This window comes from Argopecten irradians, chromosome 14 (genome assembly GCF_041381155.1).
Source record: "Argopecten irradians isolate NY chromosome 14, Ai_NY, whole genome shotgun sequence".
Classification (NCBI taxonomy): Eukaryota; Metazoa; Mollusca; class Bivalvia; order Pectinida; family Pectinidae; genus Argopecten; species Argopecten irradians.
This window is the reverse complement of record NC_091147.1, coordinates 23,023,048-23,038,687: the sequence shown is the minus strand read 5'-3', so window position 1 is coordinate 23,038,687 and position 15,640 is coordinate 23,023,048. Positions and strand designations below refer to the sequence as shown.

Here is a 15,640-nt window from a genome sequence, read left to right as displayed (position 1 = left end):
TTCAATTTACCTGTAATTTACCTTGCATCGATATTTCTAAAATTTATCTGTTATTTACCATGCATCAATAATTTCTAAATTTACCTGTAATTCACCTTGGATCAATATTTAAGATTTACCTATAGTTTACCTCGCATCAATAATTTACCAACCTCAGTATCTGATCAGTTAGGTGAAATATTCTAGTCCTGTTTTTTTGACGAAAAAAGAGTCTGTTCTTTTGCCACGGTGGCTTTACTTTAAATTTGTCCCAATATATTACCACAAACCATTAAGCTTCCACCTCTGTGTCACAAGTTTGAATCCCATGTGAGGCAGTAATGCCAGGTATTGACTGCTCATCGGTGGTTTTTCTGTGGTTCTCTGGCTGTCTTCCACCATCTAAACCTTGCCACTTCCTAAAATGACCCTGGCTGTTAACAGGACATAAAACTAATCAAGCTAAAGCAAACTCAAGAGTAAACATGATATTGTTTTCACAAAGTGACCGTCAGGGACCCGTCTTCCCAGAATAACTGTCAGGGACCCGTCTTCCCAGAATAACTGTCAGGGACCCGTCTTCCCAGAATAACTGTCAGGGACCGTCTTCCCAGAATAACTGTCAGGGACCCGTCTTCCCAGAATAACTGTCAGGGACCCGTCTTCCCAGAATAACTGTCAGGGACCCATCTTCCCAGAATAACTGTCAGGGACCAGTCTTCCCAGAATAACTGTCAGGGACCCGTCTTCCCAGAATAACTGTCAGGGACCCGTCTTCCCAGAATAACTGTCAGGGACCCGTCTTCCCAGAATAACTGTCAGGGACCATAACTTCCCCGCTTCCGAATAACTGTCAGGGACCCGTCTTCCCAGAATAACTGTCAGGGACCTCTTCCCAGAATAACTGTCAGGGACCTGTCTTCCCATAATAACTGTCAGGGACCGTCTTCCCAGAATAACTGTCAGGGACCCGTCTTCCCAGAACCGTCTTCCCAATAACTGTCAGGGAATAACTGTCAGGGACCGTCTTCCAGAATAACTGTCAGGGACCTGTCTTCCCAGAATAACTGTCAGGGACCCATCTTCCCAGAATAACTGTCAGGGACCCTTCCCATAATAACTGTCAGGGACCTCTCCCAGAATATAACTGTCAGGGTACCTCTTCCCAGAATAACTGTCAGGGACCCTCTTCCCATAATAACTGTCAGGGACCTCTTCCAATAACTGTCAGGGACCATCTTCCCAGAATAACTGTCAGGGACCCTCTTCCCAGAATAACTGTCAGGGACCCTCTTCCCAGAATAACTGTCAGGGACCCATCTTCCATAACTGTCAGGGACCTTTCCAAATAACTGTCAGGGACCCATCTTCCCAGAATAACTGTCAGGGACCCTCTTCCCAGAATAACTGTCAGGGACCCGTCTTCCCATAATAACTGTCAGGGACCCATCTTCCCAGAATAACTGTCAGGGACCCGTCTTCCCAGAATAACTGTCAGGGACCCATCTTCCCAGAATAACTGTCAGGGACCCATCTTCCCAGAATAACTGTCAGGGACCCGTCTTCCCAGAATAACTGTCAGGGACCCATCTTCCCAGAATAACTGTCAGGGACCCGTCTTCCCATAATAACTGTCAGGGACCCATCTTCCCAGAATAACTGTCAGGGACCCGTCTTCCCAGAATAACTGTCAGGGACCCGTCTTCCCAGAATAACTGTCAGGGACCCGTCTTCCCAGAATAACTGTCAGGGACCCTCTTCCCAGAATAACTGTCAGGGACCCATCTTCCCAGAATAACTGTCAGGGACCCGTCTTCCCAGAATAACTGTCAGGGACCCGTCTTCCCAGAATAACTGTCAGGGACCCGTCTTCCCAGAATAACTGTCAGGGACCCGTCTTCCCAGAATAACTTGTCAGGGACCCATCTTCCCAGAATAACTGTCAGTAACTGTCAGGGACCCTTTCAGAATAACTGTCAGGGACCCATCTTCCAGAATAACTGTCAGGGACCCGTCTTCCCAGAATAACTGTCAGGGACCGTCTTTCAGAATAACTGTCAGGGACCCGTCTTCCCAGAATAACTGTCAGGGACCTCTTCCCAAATAACTGTCAGGGACCCACCTTCCCAGAAATGAACTGTCAGGGACCTGTCTTCCCAGAATAACTGTCAGGGACCCGTCTTCCAGAATAACTGTCAGGGACCCATCTTCCCAGAATAACTGTCAGGACCCCTCAGGACCTTCCCAGAATAACTGTCAGGGACCTGTCTTCCCAGAATAACTGTCAGGGACCTTCTTCCCAGAATAACTGTCAGGACCTGTCTTCCCATAATAACTGTCAGGGACCCCATCTTTCCCAGAATAACTGTCAGGGACCCTCTTCCCAGAATAACTGTCAGGGACCCTCTTCCCAGAAAACTGTCAGGGACCTCTCCAGAATAACTGTCAGGGACCCGTCTTCCCAGAATAACTGTCAGGGACCCGTCTTCCCAGAATAACTGTCAGGGACCCGTCTTCCCAGAATAACTGTCAGGGACCTGTCTTCCCATAATAACTGTCAGGGACCCGTCTTCCCAGAATAACTGTCAGGGACCCGTCTTCCCAGAATAACTGTCAGGGACCCGTCTTCCCAGAATAACTGTCAGGGACCCGTCTTCCCAGAATAACTGTCAGGGACCCATCTTCCCAGAATAACTGTCAGGGACCCATCTTCCCAGAATAACTGTCAGGGACCCGTCTTCCCAGAATAACTGTCAGGGACCCATCTTCCCAGAATAACTGTCAGGGACCCGTCTTCCCAGAATAACTGTCAGGGACCTCTTCCATAACTGTCAGGGACCCTCTTCCCAGAATAACTGTCAGGGACCCGTCTTCCCAGAATAACTGTCAGGGACCCATCTTCCCAGAATAACTGTCAGGGACCCATCTTCCCAGAATAACTGTCAGGGACCCATCTTCCCAGAATAACTGTCAGGGACCCGTCTTCCCATAATAATGATAGGGACCTCTTCCCAGAATAACTGTCAGGGGGACCCGTCTTCCCAGAATAACTGTCAGGGACCCGTCTTCCCAGAATAACTGTCAGGGACCCGTCTTCCCATAATAACTGTCAGGGACCCTGTCTTCCCAGAATAACTGTCAGGGACCTGTCTTCCCAGAATAACTGTCAGGGACCCATCTTCCCAGAATAACTGTCAGGGACCTGTCTTCCCAGAATAACTGTCAGGGACCCGTCTTCCCAGAATAACTGTCAGGGACCCGTCTTCCCACAATAGCTGTCAGGGACCCGTCTTCCCAGAATAAATGAAAATGTCATCATAGTACTTGGTAAACGTACTTATTTTGGTGCTATCAAATTTTTTTGTAAAATTGATTTGAACTGGTTAGAACAATTAAAGTTAACATATATTCAACCTGATAAATGCCCAGATGACGCTTTAAAATACCAAAAAGGAAGCGATTAACATATCCAAATTTCAAAGGAGAGAGGCTAGCTGTTATAGGGTGCGCTTATTAGCTTGAATACGGTAATGTGATTAATGACAGTACTTGTATGGTTTCTGTATATTCAAGTTCTGGATTTTTCACAAATCATTTCACTTGACTTGTGTATTAGAAGTAAGTTTGACAGCAGTTTTAACACTCGTGTGTGATGTAGTTCCAGCTATGAGAAAACTCCACCCCTCTAGAGGGCTACTTGTAGTTTGATTCAGTCATGTGCGACCATCTGGAATATAGAGACTTGCATTGTCTCGCTTTTTTCATAAAAACTGAATGAGAATCAATGATGCGGTCAGTGTTACTGTGGTTTTTGGTGATATATCTGTTACGGCACTTGTTTACACTAGGGTTTAATTACACTAGCAGTTTATGTACATTCTTCCATGGCTCTAAGTTTACATGAATATATACAGATATGGATGGAAATACACCCACTGGTTTGTAACCTGTGCTGTGAATGTCTACAACATATAGTATTCACCGTAATAAATGTAATAAGCCCAGGGCACTTAGAATGTAATTAACAAGTTGAGGGGTGGGGACTTATTAGGAAAAGAAAAATATAAGTTTTTGAACTCCTTGCTCATGGCACATTAGGCTCACAGTACACATGTATATGCCTTCTTACCTTCAAGATTCATTGTCATGACGTAATTCACATGTGAAAAAACCCCAACAAATTCATGTTATATGGGATGTATAAATGTTGATGTTAGAAGCTTGTCACAGTTGTAAAACATTGTTAAATACAAGGGGTAGGGGAGTGTTTATATAGCTTCAACTCCTCCAGAAGAAGGGTGGGGCACTTATAGAAAGAGGGGCACTAAATGCGGAAATGTATGGTGTAGCTAGAATACATTTATTATTATGGTTTGAATTCATCCAAAATGATTTTTCGCAAAATAAACGTTTAAGTATATATGTACATATGTATGAGTACATGTATGTATATTTAAAGTAAAGACATTTGGTTGGTAAACTTTGCTACTCAAACTTGTTTGATTCCATATATATACATATGATTTGTATACATAGTGGTCGACTTTACAGTACCCTAGTATTTGTTTGTTCCAAACACAATTTACACAGCTTATATAATTATACTTACCGGTCCGGTAATACACTTATATATACTATATATAACTGAGTCATTTGAAAGCTAAGTTAGCTTTCAGATTTACCTTATATTTACCTTACACTTTTAATATATTATTTATACATGGATGAAATTATAATTTTTTCACATAGATTCAGAAACTTTTTTTTTATTTGTATGATAATTAATTTGCTGAGTCTTAAATGGGCTAGATCACTTATGTGACTGAAAGTGACGGCCTTCAGGATTTCATGTTTCGTTTTTGTTTAAAATAACCCCACACCCAGTAATGTACACAGTGAGTCAACACTGTTACAATAGAACTTACCACATTCACCCCTCAAATTTTATAATGGACCTGTCTATTCTTTGATTTAAAAGAGTGTATATGTGACTTATAGGGGTAAATAGTTGAAGTAATATATTATATTTGGGTGGCAAAACCATTAAGTAAGATATATATGATAATTCAAATGAAGGTTATATAAATGGATTGAGTGGATGATAATTGGGTGGAGTTCTCATGTTTGATTTTTGAAATATTTATGTAAAAAAACGTTTGAAGGAAAAATAAAAAAAAAAATAAAATGAAGAGAAACTCTTTATTAATTATGATTTGTTAGATTTCTTGTTAAGCTGATATAAAAGTGAATTCCTCCAGGTATGCAAATCAATAGAAAGAACAGAAATAAATACTTTTATAAGGGCTCCATATCTGAGAAGTTGTAGGAGATTAAAGGAACCCAAAGTAATGGTGTCAATCTGTCTGTCCACTGTTGGGTTTGAGAAATTAACTTCATCAAAAAATTGTAATTAATTCAGGTCGATTGTTTTGAAACGACATGATGAATAAATTAAAGCTGATACTGATATGCAATAGGGTATGGAAGTTTTCCTGAGGAAACGAAGATGGCCATTGAATGACCCCTAAAAGGCCTAAAAAAATCATATTTAAGATTTGGTATATAAAGGTGTTTGAAATTATTGATGAAAGACAAGGATAGTTTAAAGTTATAATTCAGTCTTGTTCTAGCCATCAGCTTCTACCAAGAAGTAACATTGTATACAGGGGATGATAAACAATTGAATTAAATCTAAATATAACTTTAAATCTGATCCATAGGGAGACCATGTGTGGCTCGAACCCGAGACGAAGGGAGAGTTTACGGTGGCCATTGGAGCAAGGGTCAAGTTCCACGATTCTGGCCGCGTTCACGTTGTGGACGATGATGGCAATGAACACTGGCTGGACGGCAAACAGAAAATTCGTCACATGCACTCACATTCTGTGGAGGGGGTGGAAGACATGATCGGGCTCGGAGATCTCAACGAGGCAGGAATCCTGCGGAATCTTTTTATACGTTACATGGACAATCTTATCTATGTGAGTTTACTATACTTTAGTATGATGTTTAAATTATATATATCCTGTTCTAAGATGGACTATGTAATTGATGCAAGTTTTTTGTGCTTATGTATGATGACAAATTTATATCTATATCCTGGCTCCAGTATCATCATACAATCTTAGATCGAAAGTTACACTTAGCCAATCAAATAGGATGTAAGTTTCTGTGAGCCAACCAAATAGGATGTAACTTTCTGTAAGCCAATGAAAAAGGACGTAACTTTCTGTGAGCCAATCAAATAGAATGTAACTTTCTGTGAGCTAATCAAATAGGATGTAACTTTCTGTGAGCCAATCAAATAGGATGTAACTTTCTGTGAGCCAATCAAATAGGATGTAACTTTCTGTGAGCCAATCAAATAGGATGTAACTTTCTGTGAGCCAATCAAATAGGATGTAACTTTCTATGATATAATTTGTGATTAACTAGTCTAAACTTTTAAAGACATTTTTTATTCTAAAGACTGTTTTATATTTAAGACTGTTTTGTGATCTTTGATAAACTATCTAATTACCTATGTAAATTAATCTGTAGTAGGATGATGGGATAGTGGGGTACTATATTATAAGACTCTTTCATATGTGGATATGAAGGATAGGGATATTCTACCCGAGGGTCACAAAATGTAGTAAAACCCGAGGCTTGCTGAGGGTTTTGCAACATTTTGTGATCCCGAGGGTAGAATATCCCTATCCTTCATATCCACTTATGAAAGAGTATTTTTCTTTCATACCACGACGTTTTACTGCAATTTTACAATTATAATATCCCGCCATTTTGAAATAAATTTGAAGAAATCCACGACTGGAAGTCAATTTCCATACATGAAAAATTACGTGATATTTTCAACACAAATTCCGTTGCTTGCATCTTTTATAGTAAAACCAGTCAATTTTGTGAAAAAAATGTTAAAATTTTACCGATAAAATATCTATTTTGTTGACGCCGTGACGTCACGAGGCTTTATTGCATGGGTAGCCATGCAATACAGCCTCAGGCGACATGAGTGTATTGCCCTAGACCAGCCAGTATTACACATGTAGGTATGAAAGAAATTACAGTAAAACACACCCATAACAAACCTCTAGGGACCAACAAAATTACTTTGTTACATTAACTTAGTTCGCTATACACTTAATACAGACACTTCATAGGAACCCTGAAAATGACTATATCATAACCATAAATTCGTTATAAACAAGTTTTACTTATATGTATATCTCTGTTATGATCAAAGAGATGTATTACTGTTGTATGTTGAGATAAATAGTACGAACACGCTATATATGAATTGTCTTTGAAAACAAATTATAAAAATTGGAATTGTTATAAAATGTTTCAAGAATTTACATTTTAGCAAATCCTTGATTTAATTAAAATATCTGGTTGTTTTAGACGTACACTGGGTCGATTATGGTTGCTGTAAACCCATACCAGATATTGCCGATCTACACCGCAGAACAGATACAGCTTTACCGAGACAAAAAGATTGGCGAACGACCTCCTCATATATTTGCCATTGCCGACAACTCGTATTTTAATATGAGACGTTACCAAAGAGACCAGTGTGTTATTATAAGGTGAGATCTGAAATAAAAAATATTGTCAATTTAAAATTTAAAATTATGATTTCTTAGCTCGGATATTCTGTCTTTGCATAGTTAGCTCCCTTGTGGGTAGGTATCCATTGTGACGTCATTATTTTGTAGGTGCAATTCACTTTGTTTTTTCAGAAAAGTATGATGATACACTCACAAACGTATTGACATCAATTCCTGCCCGCAAGGACAGATAACTCTGCAATATGCAAATACAAGATAAATCAGTGCAATTCAATATTGAAAATACCCTTTTACAAAGTTTAACAATGTGTAACGTTAAAGATGCTCCACCGCTGACAAATGGTATTTTTTCACTATCAAAAAAAGGATCAGACCATTTAGTATTTTTCTTCTGTTACAAAAGTTACTTACTTTACACCATTACCACCATTGAAAAGTTTGAGCTTCTAATTTGTACTTCAGGATAAAAATTTAAGAAATATTTAATTGCATCCTGCAAAAATTCTGTTGCACAATGTTCTATATAGAATGAAGTTCTGCACAAAAAGCAAAATAATTATTTTATATTATTTTTTGTGTTTATTAGACATATATATACACGTTTAAACACCCATTGTTGTTCAAATGATGAGTATCATATATGGTCTGTCGGCGGTGGAACATTTTTAAATGAATAAGTGCTTCAAAACACTGTGCAAAGTGTGCTAATTATAGCTAACACTAAAGATGCTCCACCGCTGAAAAATGGTATTTTTTCACTATCAAAAACAGGAGCAGATGATTAAGTATTTTTCTTCAGTTACAAAATTTTTAAAGTTACTTACTTTACACCATTACCACCATTGAAAAGTTTTAGCTATTAATTTTACTTCGTAGTTAAAAATATAAAAAATAATTAATTGCATCCCGAAAAAATTCCGTGGCACAATATCCTATATGGAATGAAGTACTGATTGTGCATGCACCAAAGGCAAAATAAATTATTTTATATTATTTTTTGTGTTAATTAGGCATATATATACACGATTAAACACCAATTATTGTTCAAACAATGAATATCATTTATGCTCTGTCGGCGGTGGAGCATCTTTAAATGTTTATAGCATATGAAACAGGAATAGTAACAGAGGGAGCACACTGAACATAGTCCATTACGGCATATTTATTTTACTCTTACAGTGGTGAGTCAGGAGCTGGTAAGACTGAGAGTACCAAACTTATCCTTCAGTTTCTGGCCGCAGTCAGTGGACAACACTCATGGATTGAACAACAAATTCTGGAGGCCAACCCAATCATGGAAGGTAAGAGGTCTTACTGGGGCCAGATTTAGGGGATTATCTCCCCTGGTTTAATTAAGGCAGAAACTTTGATTCTTTGTTCATGATTTTGATAAAGCAATGACTTTAAAGTTCAAATATATAGCTCAGCAAATGATTTCAAGATTATCTCCCCTTTGCTAACAAATCTATAAGAAATTTATACCATATCTTACAGGGACAAATTGAAAAGTTCAATTTCATCATCAGTTTTATAATCTAAAATTAAGTACATCATCCTTCCCTGTATAAACCTGTTTAAGTAATCTTTTGCTAAATTCAAGAATATATTGCATGCTTTTGATTTTTCTCAGGAAAATAATTTTCTTCATTTCAGCCTTTGGAAATGCCAAAACAATAAGAAATGACAACTCAAGTAGATTTGGTAAATACATTGACATTCACTTCAATGACAAAGGCTCGATAGAGGGCGCTAAGATAGAACAGTATTTACTGGAGAAGTCTCGAATTGTCACACAGGCACACGATGAACGCAACTACCACATCTTCTACTGTATGTTAGCCGGGATGACACAAGAAGAGAAACGGGCTCTAGATGTTGAAACAGCAAATGATTATTGGTATCTTACCCAGGTAAAATGCACATATTCAGCTGAACCTTATTGTTTCAAATTTACCTATATATCTTATTCCATCTTTGCATGTTACAAAGCAGGTAGGTATTGATTGTTATGTCATTATTTTGTGGATGCAATGCACATCATTTTCTCCGAAAAGTATGACGTTACGCTTGCAAGCACATGCCGTCACAATTAATACTTACCCGCATGGGCAGATAACTCTGTAATATGCAAATACAAAGTAATATTAACCCTATCTGATTCAATGTACATTACTGGTCCCAACCAATCTCTACAATACGTTATTACACTGATGTTGGAGATGTTGTAGTTTTGGACACCAAAATGTTTGTCAAATTGAAAATTGTACATATTCCTACCACCCATCATAATAGTGTAATTAACAGTGTAGTTAAATTACCCTATGTTTGTTTGGACAGGGGGGCAGTATCTATTGCGATGGCCGAGACGATACCAAGGAGTTCGCTGATATACGTTCAGCCATGAAGGTTCTTATGTTTCAAGACAAAGAGATCTGGGAGATCCTGAAAGTGTTGGCTTCCTTACTGCACCTCGGAAACATCAAATACAATGGTAATAATTTTTCTAAACATCAGGAATTATCACTAGTCGTGAATCTGGGTATTCACTCTAGCATTGAATCTCTATTAGTTGGCAGTTATGGAAGGATGAATGCCAACTGTTGATTTGGTTGCATAGTGGGGTTGCATTGAAAATGAAAACGTTTTAAAATACACACTTGATTTATCAGTTACATGTAATTTAATTAATTAATATAGAGATTTAAGCATTGTAATGAAGGAATTGTTTATAAACTTAAGAAATGTTGGTGTTGTACGAAGGAAAGGTGTTACAAGATCTTCAGCCCCTTCAGGATAGGAAGGTCAGCAAAATCTTAATGAACCAACCAACCAGTGTAGAGATTTAGCAAATAACCGATATGTGCCGCGTTCAAAAATTTGTATAAAATTTCTACAATGTATACCTATGTTTTTGTAGCCATTGAGATGGACAATATGGATGCCAGTGAAATACAGGACATCGCAGCAGTGAACAAGGCAGCAAAACTAATGGAGGTAACTTCCTAATTAATACAATTCATAATCCTCATTTCAATTGATAGCTAGAGCAAACCAGAGCAATTGAAAGGGGCAGCTTGTAGACACAATAGGTTCTAAGGACGCTTTGTTTTTACTAGTCAAACCTGCCGTAGTGACCACCTCTATATAAAGACCATTTGACTTTGTCCCCTGGGTGGTCGTTGTATACAGGTTTGACTGTATATATACTGACATGCACTGTGCTAATGCTTGTTTGTGTGATATGGAAAGATGAGAAACAGTCTGGTCTGGGCTGTTGTTACTGGATTCTTAGTCAGGTCACTGTACCTTGATTGGTCAATATTGCATGCATCAGGTCTGTTGATTAAATAATCGGCCACTAGCTAGTACTTAGGAAACTAAAATTCTCTTCAAATTGTCTTGTCACCATAAATGCTTTAAGCCAAATCCATCTAGTACAAATCTTTTTGGTTAGCTTTCCAGTGAGAAAATTGTTACAATAATATTTCATTGTATAACGATTATCTTTAATATTTCATTGTATAACGATTATCTTTTTTTTTCATGATATAGATTTTTCATGTGAAATAATTTTACTTCAACAGGTGCGAGCTCAAGATTTGATAGACGCGTTGACCTCAAGGTCGATTGTAACACAGGGTGAAATCGTGACAACAATGATGAGCGTCAATAACTCTCAGGATGTCCGCGATGCCTTTGTTAAAGGAATATACGGACGCATGTTTATCTGGATTGTCCAGAAAATTAACATTGCCATTTTTAAACCAAAAGGTTCGCCAAGTCATTTCAGGACATCTATAGGTGTGTTGGATATATTTGGGTTCGAAAGCTTTGACCATAACAGGTGAGTTTGGATTTATACAGCTGAAAATGGTTTGATTTAATAGGGCTTTTGTGTTATGAAAGCTGTTGGTGAGATTCAACTGTAGTTTAGATAACTTTTAAGTAGTCTTGTCAGAAAGCCAGAATTTAATAATGTCAGACAAGTCAACAACTACTGGCCACTGTGACCTAGATGTGAGGAACTACTGATAAAATGTCAAACACCTAAACAACTAGGCCACTGTGATCTAAATGTAAGGAAGTACTGATAAAATGTCAGACACCAAAAAACTAGGCCACTGTGACCTAGATGTGAGGAACTACTGATAAAATGTCAAACACCTAAACAACTAGGCCACTGTGATCTAAATGTAAGGAAGTACTGATAAAATGTCAGACACCAAAAAACTAGGCCACTGTGACCTAGATGTGAGGAACTACTGATAAAAAGTCAAAACCTAAAAAAACTAGGCCACTGTGACCTAAATGTGAGGAACTACTGATCAAATGTCAAACACCTTAACAACTAGGTCACTGTGACCTAAATGTGAGGAACTACTTATAAAATGTCAAACACCTTAATAACTATGGTAGGTCACTGTGACCTAGATGTAAGAACTACCGATAAAAGGTCATATCAACAACTTGGTCACTATAGCCCTTTCAATTGAAGATTTTGAATGCATTTTACAAACTAAGATCCACAGTAATATGTCTTCATGAAAAAATATTTTATTAAGTTAAATATTTTTTCTGTTACAGTTTTGAACAGCTGTGTATTAATTATGCCAATGAAAATCTACAGCAGTTCTTTGTACGACACATCTTCAAGCTAGAACAGGTAATGTAGTCTCATTGAGAGAATTTGGTGTTCTTTGTACGACACATTTTCAAGCTGGAACAGGTAATGTAGTCTCAGTGAGAGAATTTGGTGTTCTTTGTACGACACATCTTCAAGCTAGAACAGGTAATGTAGTCTCATTGAGAGAATTTGGTGTTCTTTGAACAACACATCTTCAACCTAGAACAGGTAATGTAGTCTCATTAAGAGAATTTGGTGCTCAATTTCAATAAAAAGAAACTCAAAACACATTAATCATAAATTTGTTATTAAGAATTACATATTAATTCATTTGAAGTTATAATTGACCGATTGCCAGGCAGTGTGTACCTATATTCATCTGTCAATGGCAAAGACTTTATAATAATTATCAATTGATTTTTCATGGCAATTTACTGTTGCAATTTACCATAATATGTGTTAAAAAAAGAGCTAAAATTGTTTTGCTGATGGTAGGTTAGTTAAAAAATAGAATAATTTCTTATGTAATATTAATACATTTATTCTTATTAACCCATTAACCCCTGAAGATACATTTAGTCTCTTCAAAATCAAAGACAAGACCAGTCCATTAGGAATTTTCAGGGGTGAATGAGTTAATAGTTACACAAAATCTATGAAAAAGTACATCTTTTAGATATAAATGAAAGCTGAAAAATACATATCTTCAGGAATTACAAGAGATATTTAGAAATTTAAATTTCTAACGCCCAATATGTATTAAAGTCTTTTTGTTCTGCAGGAAGAGTATGACAATGAAGGGATCAATTGGCAACACATTGAATTTGTGGACAATCAAGATGCCTTGGACATGATTGGTGCAAAAGCCATGAATATTATCTCTCTGGTCGACGAAGAAAGTAAATTCCCCAAGGTATGCCATATAAAGTATTTTGGCATAAAATTAATTTCGAACATTGATGTAAATTCACACAATCACATTAATTGTAACACTCATGACATACAGAAAATACAGTGAGCACAATCATTTTTAAACGCAAAATATCTGGTAATAAAAATATGAAAATATGATTTCTGCCAAAATAACCAACCAAAGTAATGATAAAGTTGTTTGCTTTTCCTGTATGTTACACTTATCTCCCTTGGATGTTAACCTACATGTTCACCTGTATGTTGTAATTATGAGTTATCTCCCTTGGATGGCCACCCACAAGTTATAACCTGCTGTACAGATATAAATTATCTCCCTTGGATCTTTACCTATGTGTTACCCTGTAGCTGTACTTTTAAATTATCTCCCTTGGATGTTCACCTTCAAGTTAACCTATATGCTTTATACTTAAATTATCTCCCTTGGATCTTTTTGTTTATGTAAACATCTTTAATTACAGGGAACAGATCAGACTATGTTGGCTAAACTTCACCAACAACACAAAGACAACAAAAACTATCTCAGACCGAAGGCAGAAATCTCTCATGTGTTCGGACTCAACCATTTTGCTGGGGTCGTCTTCTACGATGCCAAAGGTATGTAAACTATATAGCTTTGACCTTTCCTTTATGTAAGGTCAGATTTGTCCTACATAGATTGATCATGGTCATGACTATTGAGTCAAACTATTTGTTCAACTTATTCACCCCTGAAATTTCATAATGAAATATTCCATCCTTTGAAGCAGAAGAGTCCAAATTTGTCTTGAGGAGTGAATGAGTTAATTTCATTTCTTTATCTACCTAGATATGGAATGATAACCTTGAAAATTCCAGGTGATTTTCACAAATTATTTCTTCTTATAATCGAAAACAGAATTTAATTATAATCGAAAACAGAATTTAATTTAAAGATTTGTAATGATTAACCAGGCTTGTCTGTTACTTGGAATGTATAATTATGACCTTGACCTTAAGAATCAATATGTTGACCTCAATATCCGACCTTGACGTTTAACAGGTTTCCTGGAGAAGAACCGTGACACGTTCAGCCCTGATCTACTACAGTTGATACAGACATCATCCAATCCATTCCTATCTGGACTGTTTTCTCAGGATGTTTCCATGGTAACTTATTTTAAAAATGTGCAGAAACCAATCACTTAATACCAAGCTTGATATATATTAATATCAAGGACATGAAAGCGTTTAATAGTGTCTCCTTGTCTAATGAGTAAATTTTCTTCAGTACTGTTAACCAATCATTTTCATGGCATCTACATTAAAAATTTTGATGTCTTACCAGATTTGGGCTGTAATTTGATTTTAAATATTAATCCCTAGTAGTCAGGAATGAGATATTCATATTATAGGTCCCAAATATTATTTTAGAAATCAAAAATTGGATTTACAAAACCAAAAAAAAAAAAAAAAAAAAAAAATTTCTCAAGATACGAGATGCTAAAGGAATTATGGTTAACCTGTTTATTAATAGGGAGCCGACACCAGAAAGAGAGCACCCACACTGGGATCACAGTTCAAGAAATCTCTGGAACTTTTGATGAAGACACTCGGAGCATGTCAGCCATTCTTCGTCAGGTGCATCAAGCCTAACGAGCTCAAGAAACCACTGGTATGGTAATCTTCATATCTTGATCTGTTTTAATTAACCATGATGATGATACTAAAAGTTGCTAATATCCACGAGAGTTTTAATTTTGCTCATGAAATTTATGAAAATCATGATTTTACATCTCACAATCTGTCATTTGAATGACACTTTCAGAGGCTAGTTAAGATAATTCGCAGAAACTATCACCTGCAAATTAATTTCAAATAGTTTATGAGATTTTACATCGTCGATATTTTACAAATATTATTTGATTCAATCCTAAAGAACAAACCACTTAGTGTATTAAAAAAAAGAAAAACTGAAAAGCTGTTTCAAGCAGATGTCGGTATGGGTAATTATGGGATGTATGGCACATAAAACGAGCTCAAAAACGTGAAAATGTGATTTGTTCTTATCTAGATCTTTGACCGGGAACTCTGCTGTAAACAATTGCGTTACTCTGGAATGATGGAAACAATTCGAATTCGTCGAGCAGGATATCCCATCAGGCATCGCTTCAGCGACTTTGTAGACCGTTACCGTCTTCTGGCTCCAGGCATCGGGCCTTCCCACAAGGAGAATTGTCGTCAGGCTTCCGAGAAAATCTGTGGCACAGTACTTGTTGGGAAAGACTATCAGATGGGAAAGACGAAAGTTTTCTTAAAGGTAACGCATTCTGGTGGTTATATTATTTAGTTTTCCTTCCTTCACCTAGGAGGGATTTGTGTTTTTCCACATCACAGGGAATATCCTATGTTTGCTATAGAGAAGACAACTCTTTCTTATAATACACAAGTAAGTCAGGTAGCTCACACTCGCTTCACAATTGTGTGACATCATAAATACATGCAATTTCAAAGTGATGGATGGGGTGGGGTACTAAGGTTTAGAGGAAACTGTTAAATTCATTAAATTAGTTTGAAGGGA

General features: G+C 37.2%; 1 protein-coding gene across 3 annotated transcripts in view; it reads left to right on the top strand.

Moving 5' to 3' along the window:
* Positions 1 to 15,640, top strand: part of LOC138308363 (myosin-VIIa-like) — a 62,711-nt gene that overhangs the window by 20,750 nt on the left and 26,321 nt on the right. For 2 of the 3 annotated variants that reach the window (XM_069249355.1, XM_069249356.1), the window contains exons 3-15: positions 5,700 to 5,960; positions 7,381 to 7,565; positions 8,727 to 8,848; positions 9,201 to 9,457; positions 9,885 to 10,038; positions 10,465 to 10,541; positions 11,132 to 11,391; positions 12,132 to 12,210; positions 12,953 to 13,084; positions 13,563 to 13,698; positions 14,123 to 14,229; positions 14,597 to 14,734; positions 15,134 to 15,379. In XM_069249355.1, coding sequence (XP_069105456.1) covers positions 5,700 to 5,960; positions 7,381 to 7,565; positions 8,727 to 8,848; positions 9,201 to 9,457; positions 9,885 to 10,038; positions 10,465 to 10,541; positions 11,132 to 11,391; positions 12,132 to 12,210; positions 12,953 to 13,084; positions 13,563 to 13,698; positions 14,123 to 14,229; positions 14,597 to 14,734; positions 15,134 to 15,379 — 2,154 coding nt within the window. Of the gene's footprint in view, positions 1 to 5,699; positions 5,961 to 7,380; positions 7,566 to 8,726; positions 8,849 to 9,200; positions 9,458 to 9,884; positions 10,039 to 10,464; positions 10,542 to 11,131; positions 11,392 to 12,131; positions 12,211 to 12,296; positions 12,337 to 12,952; positions 13,085 to 13,562; positions 13,699 to 14,122; positions 14,230 to 14,596; positions 14,735 to 15,133; positions 15,380 to 15,640 lie in introns of those variants that run through there. The other variant, XM_069249357.1, reaches the window with a different exon arrangement.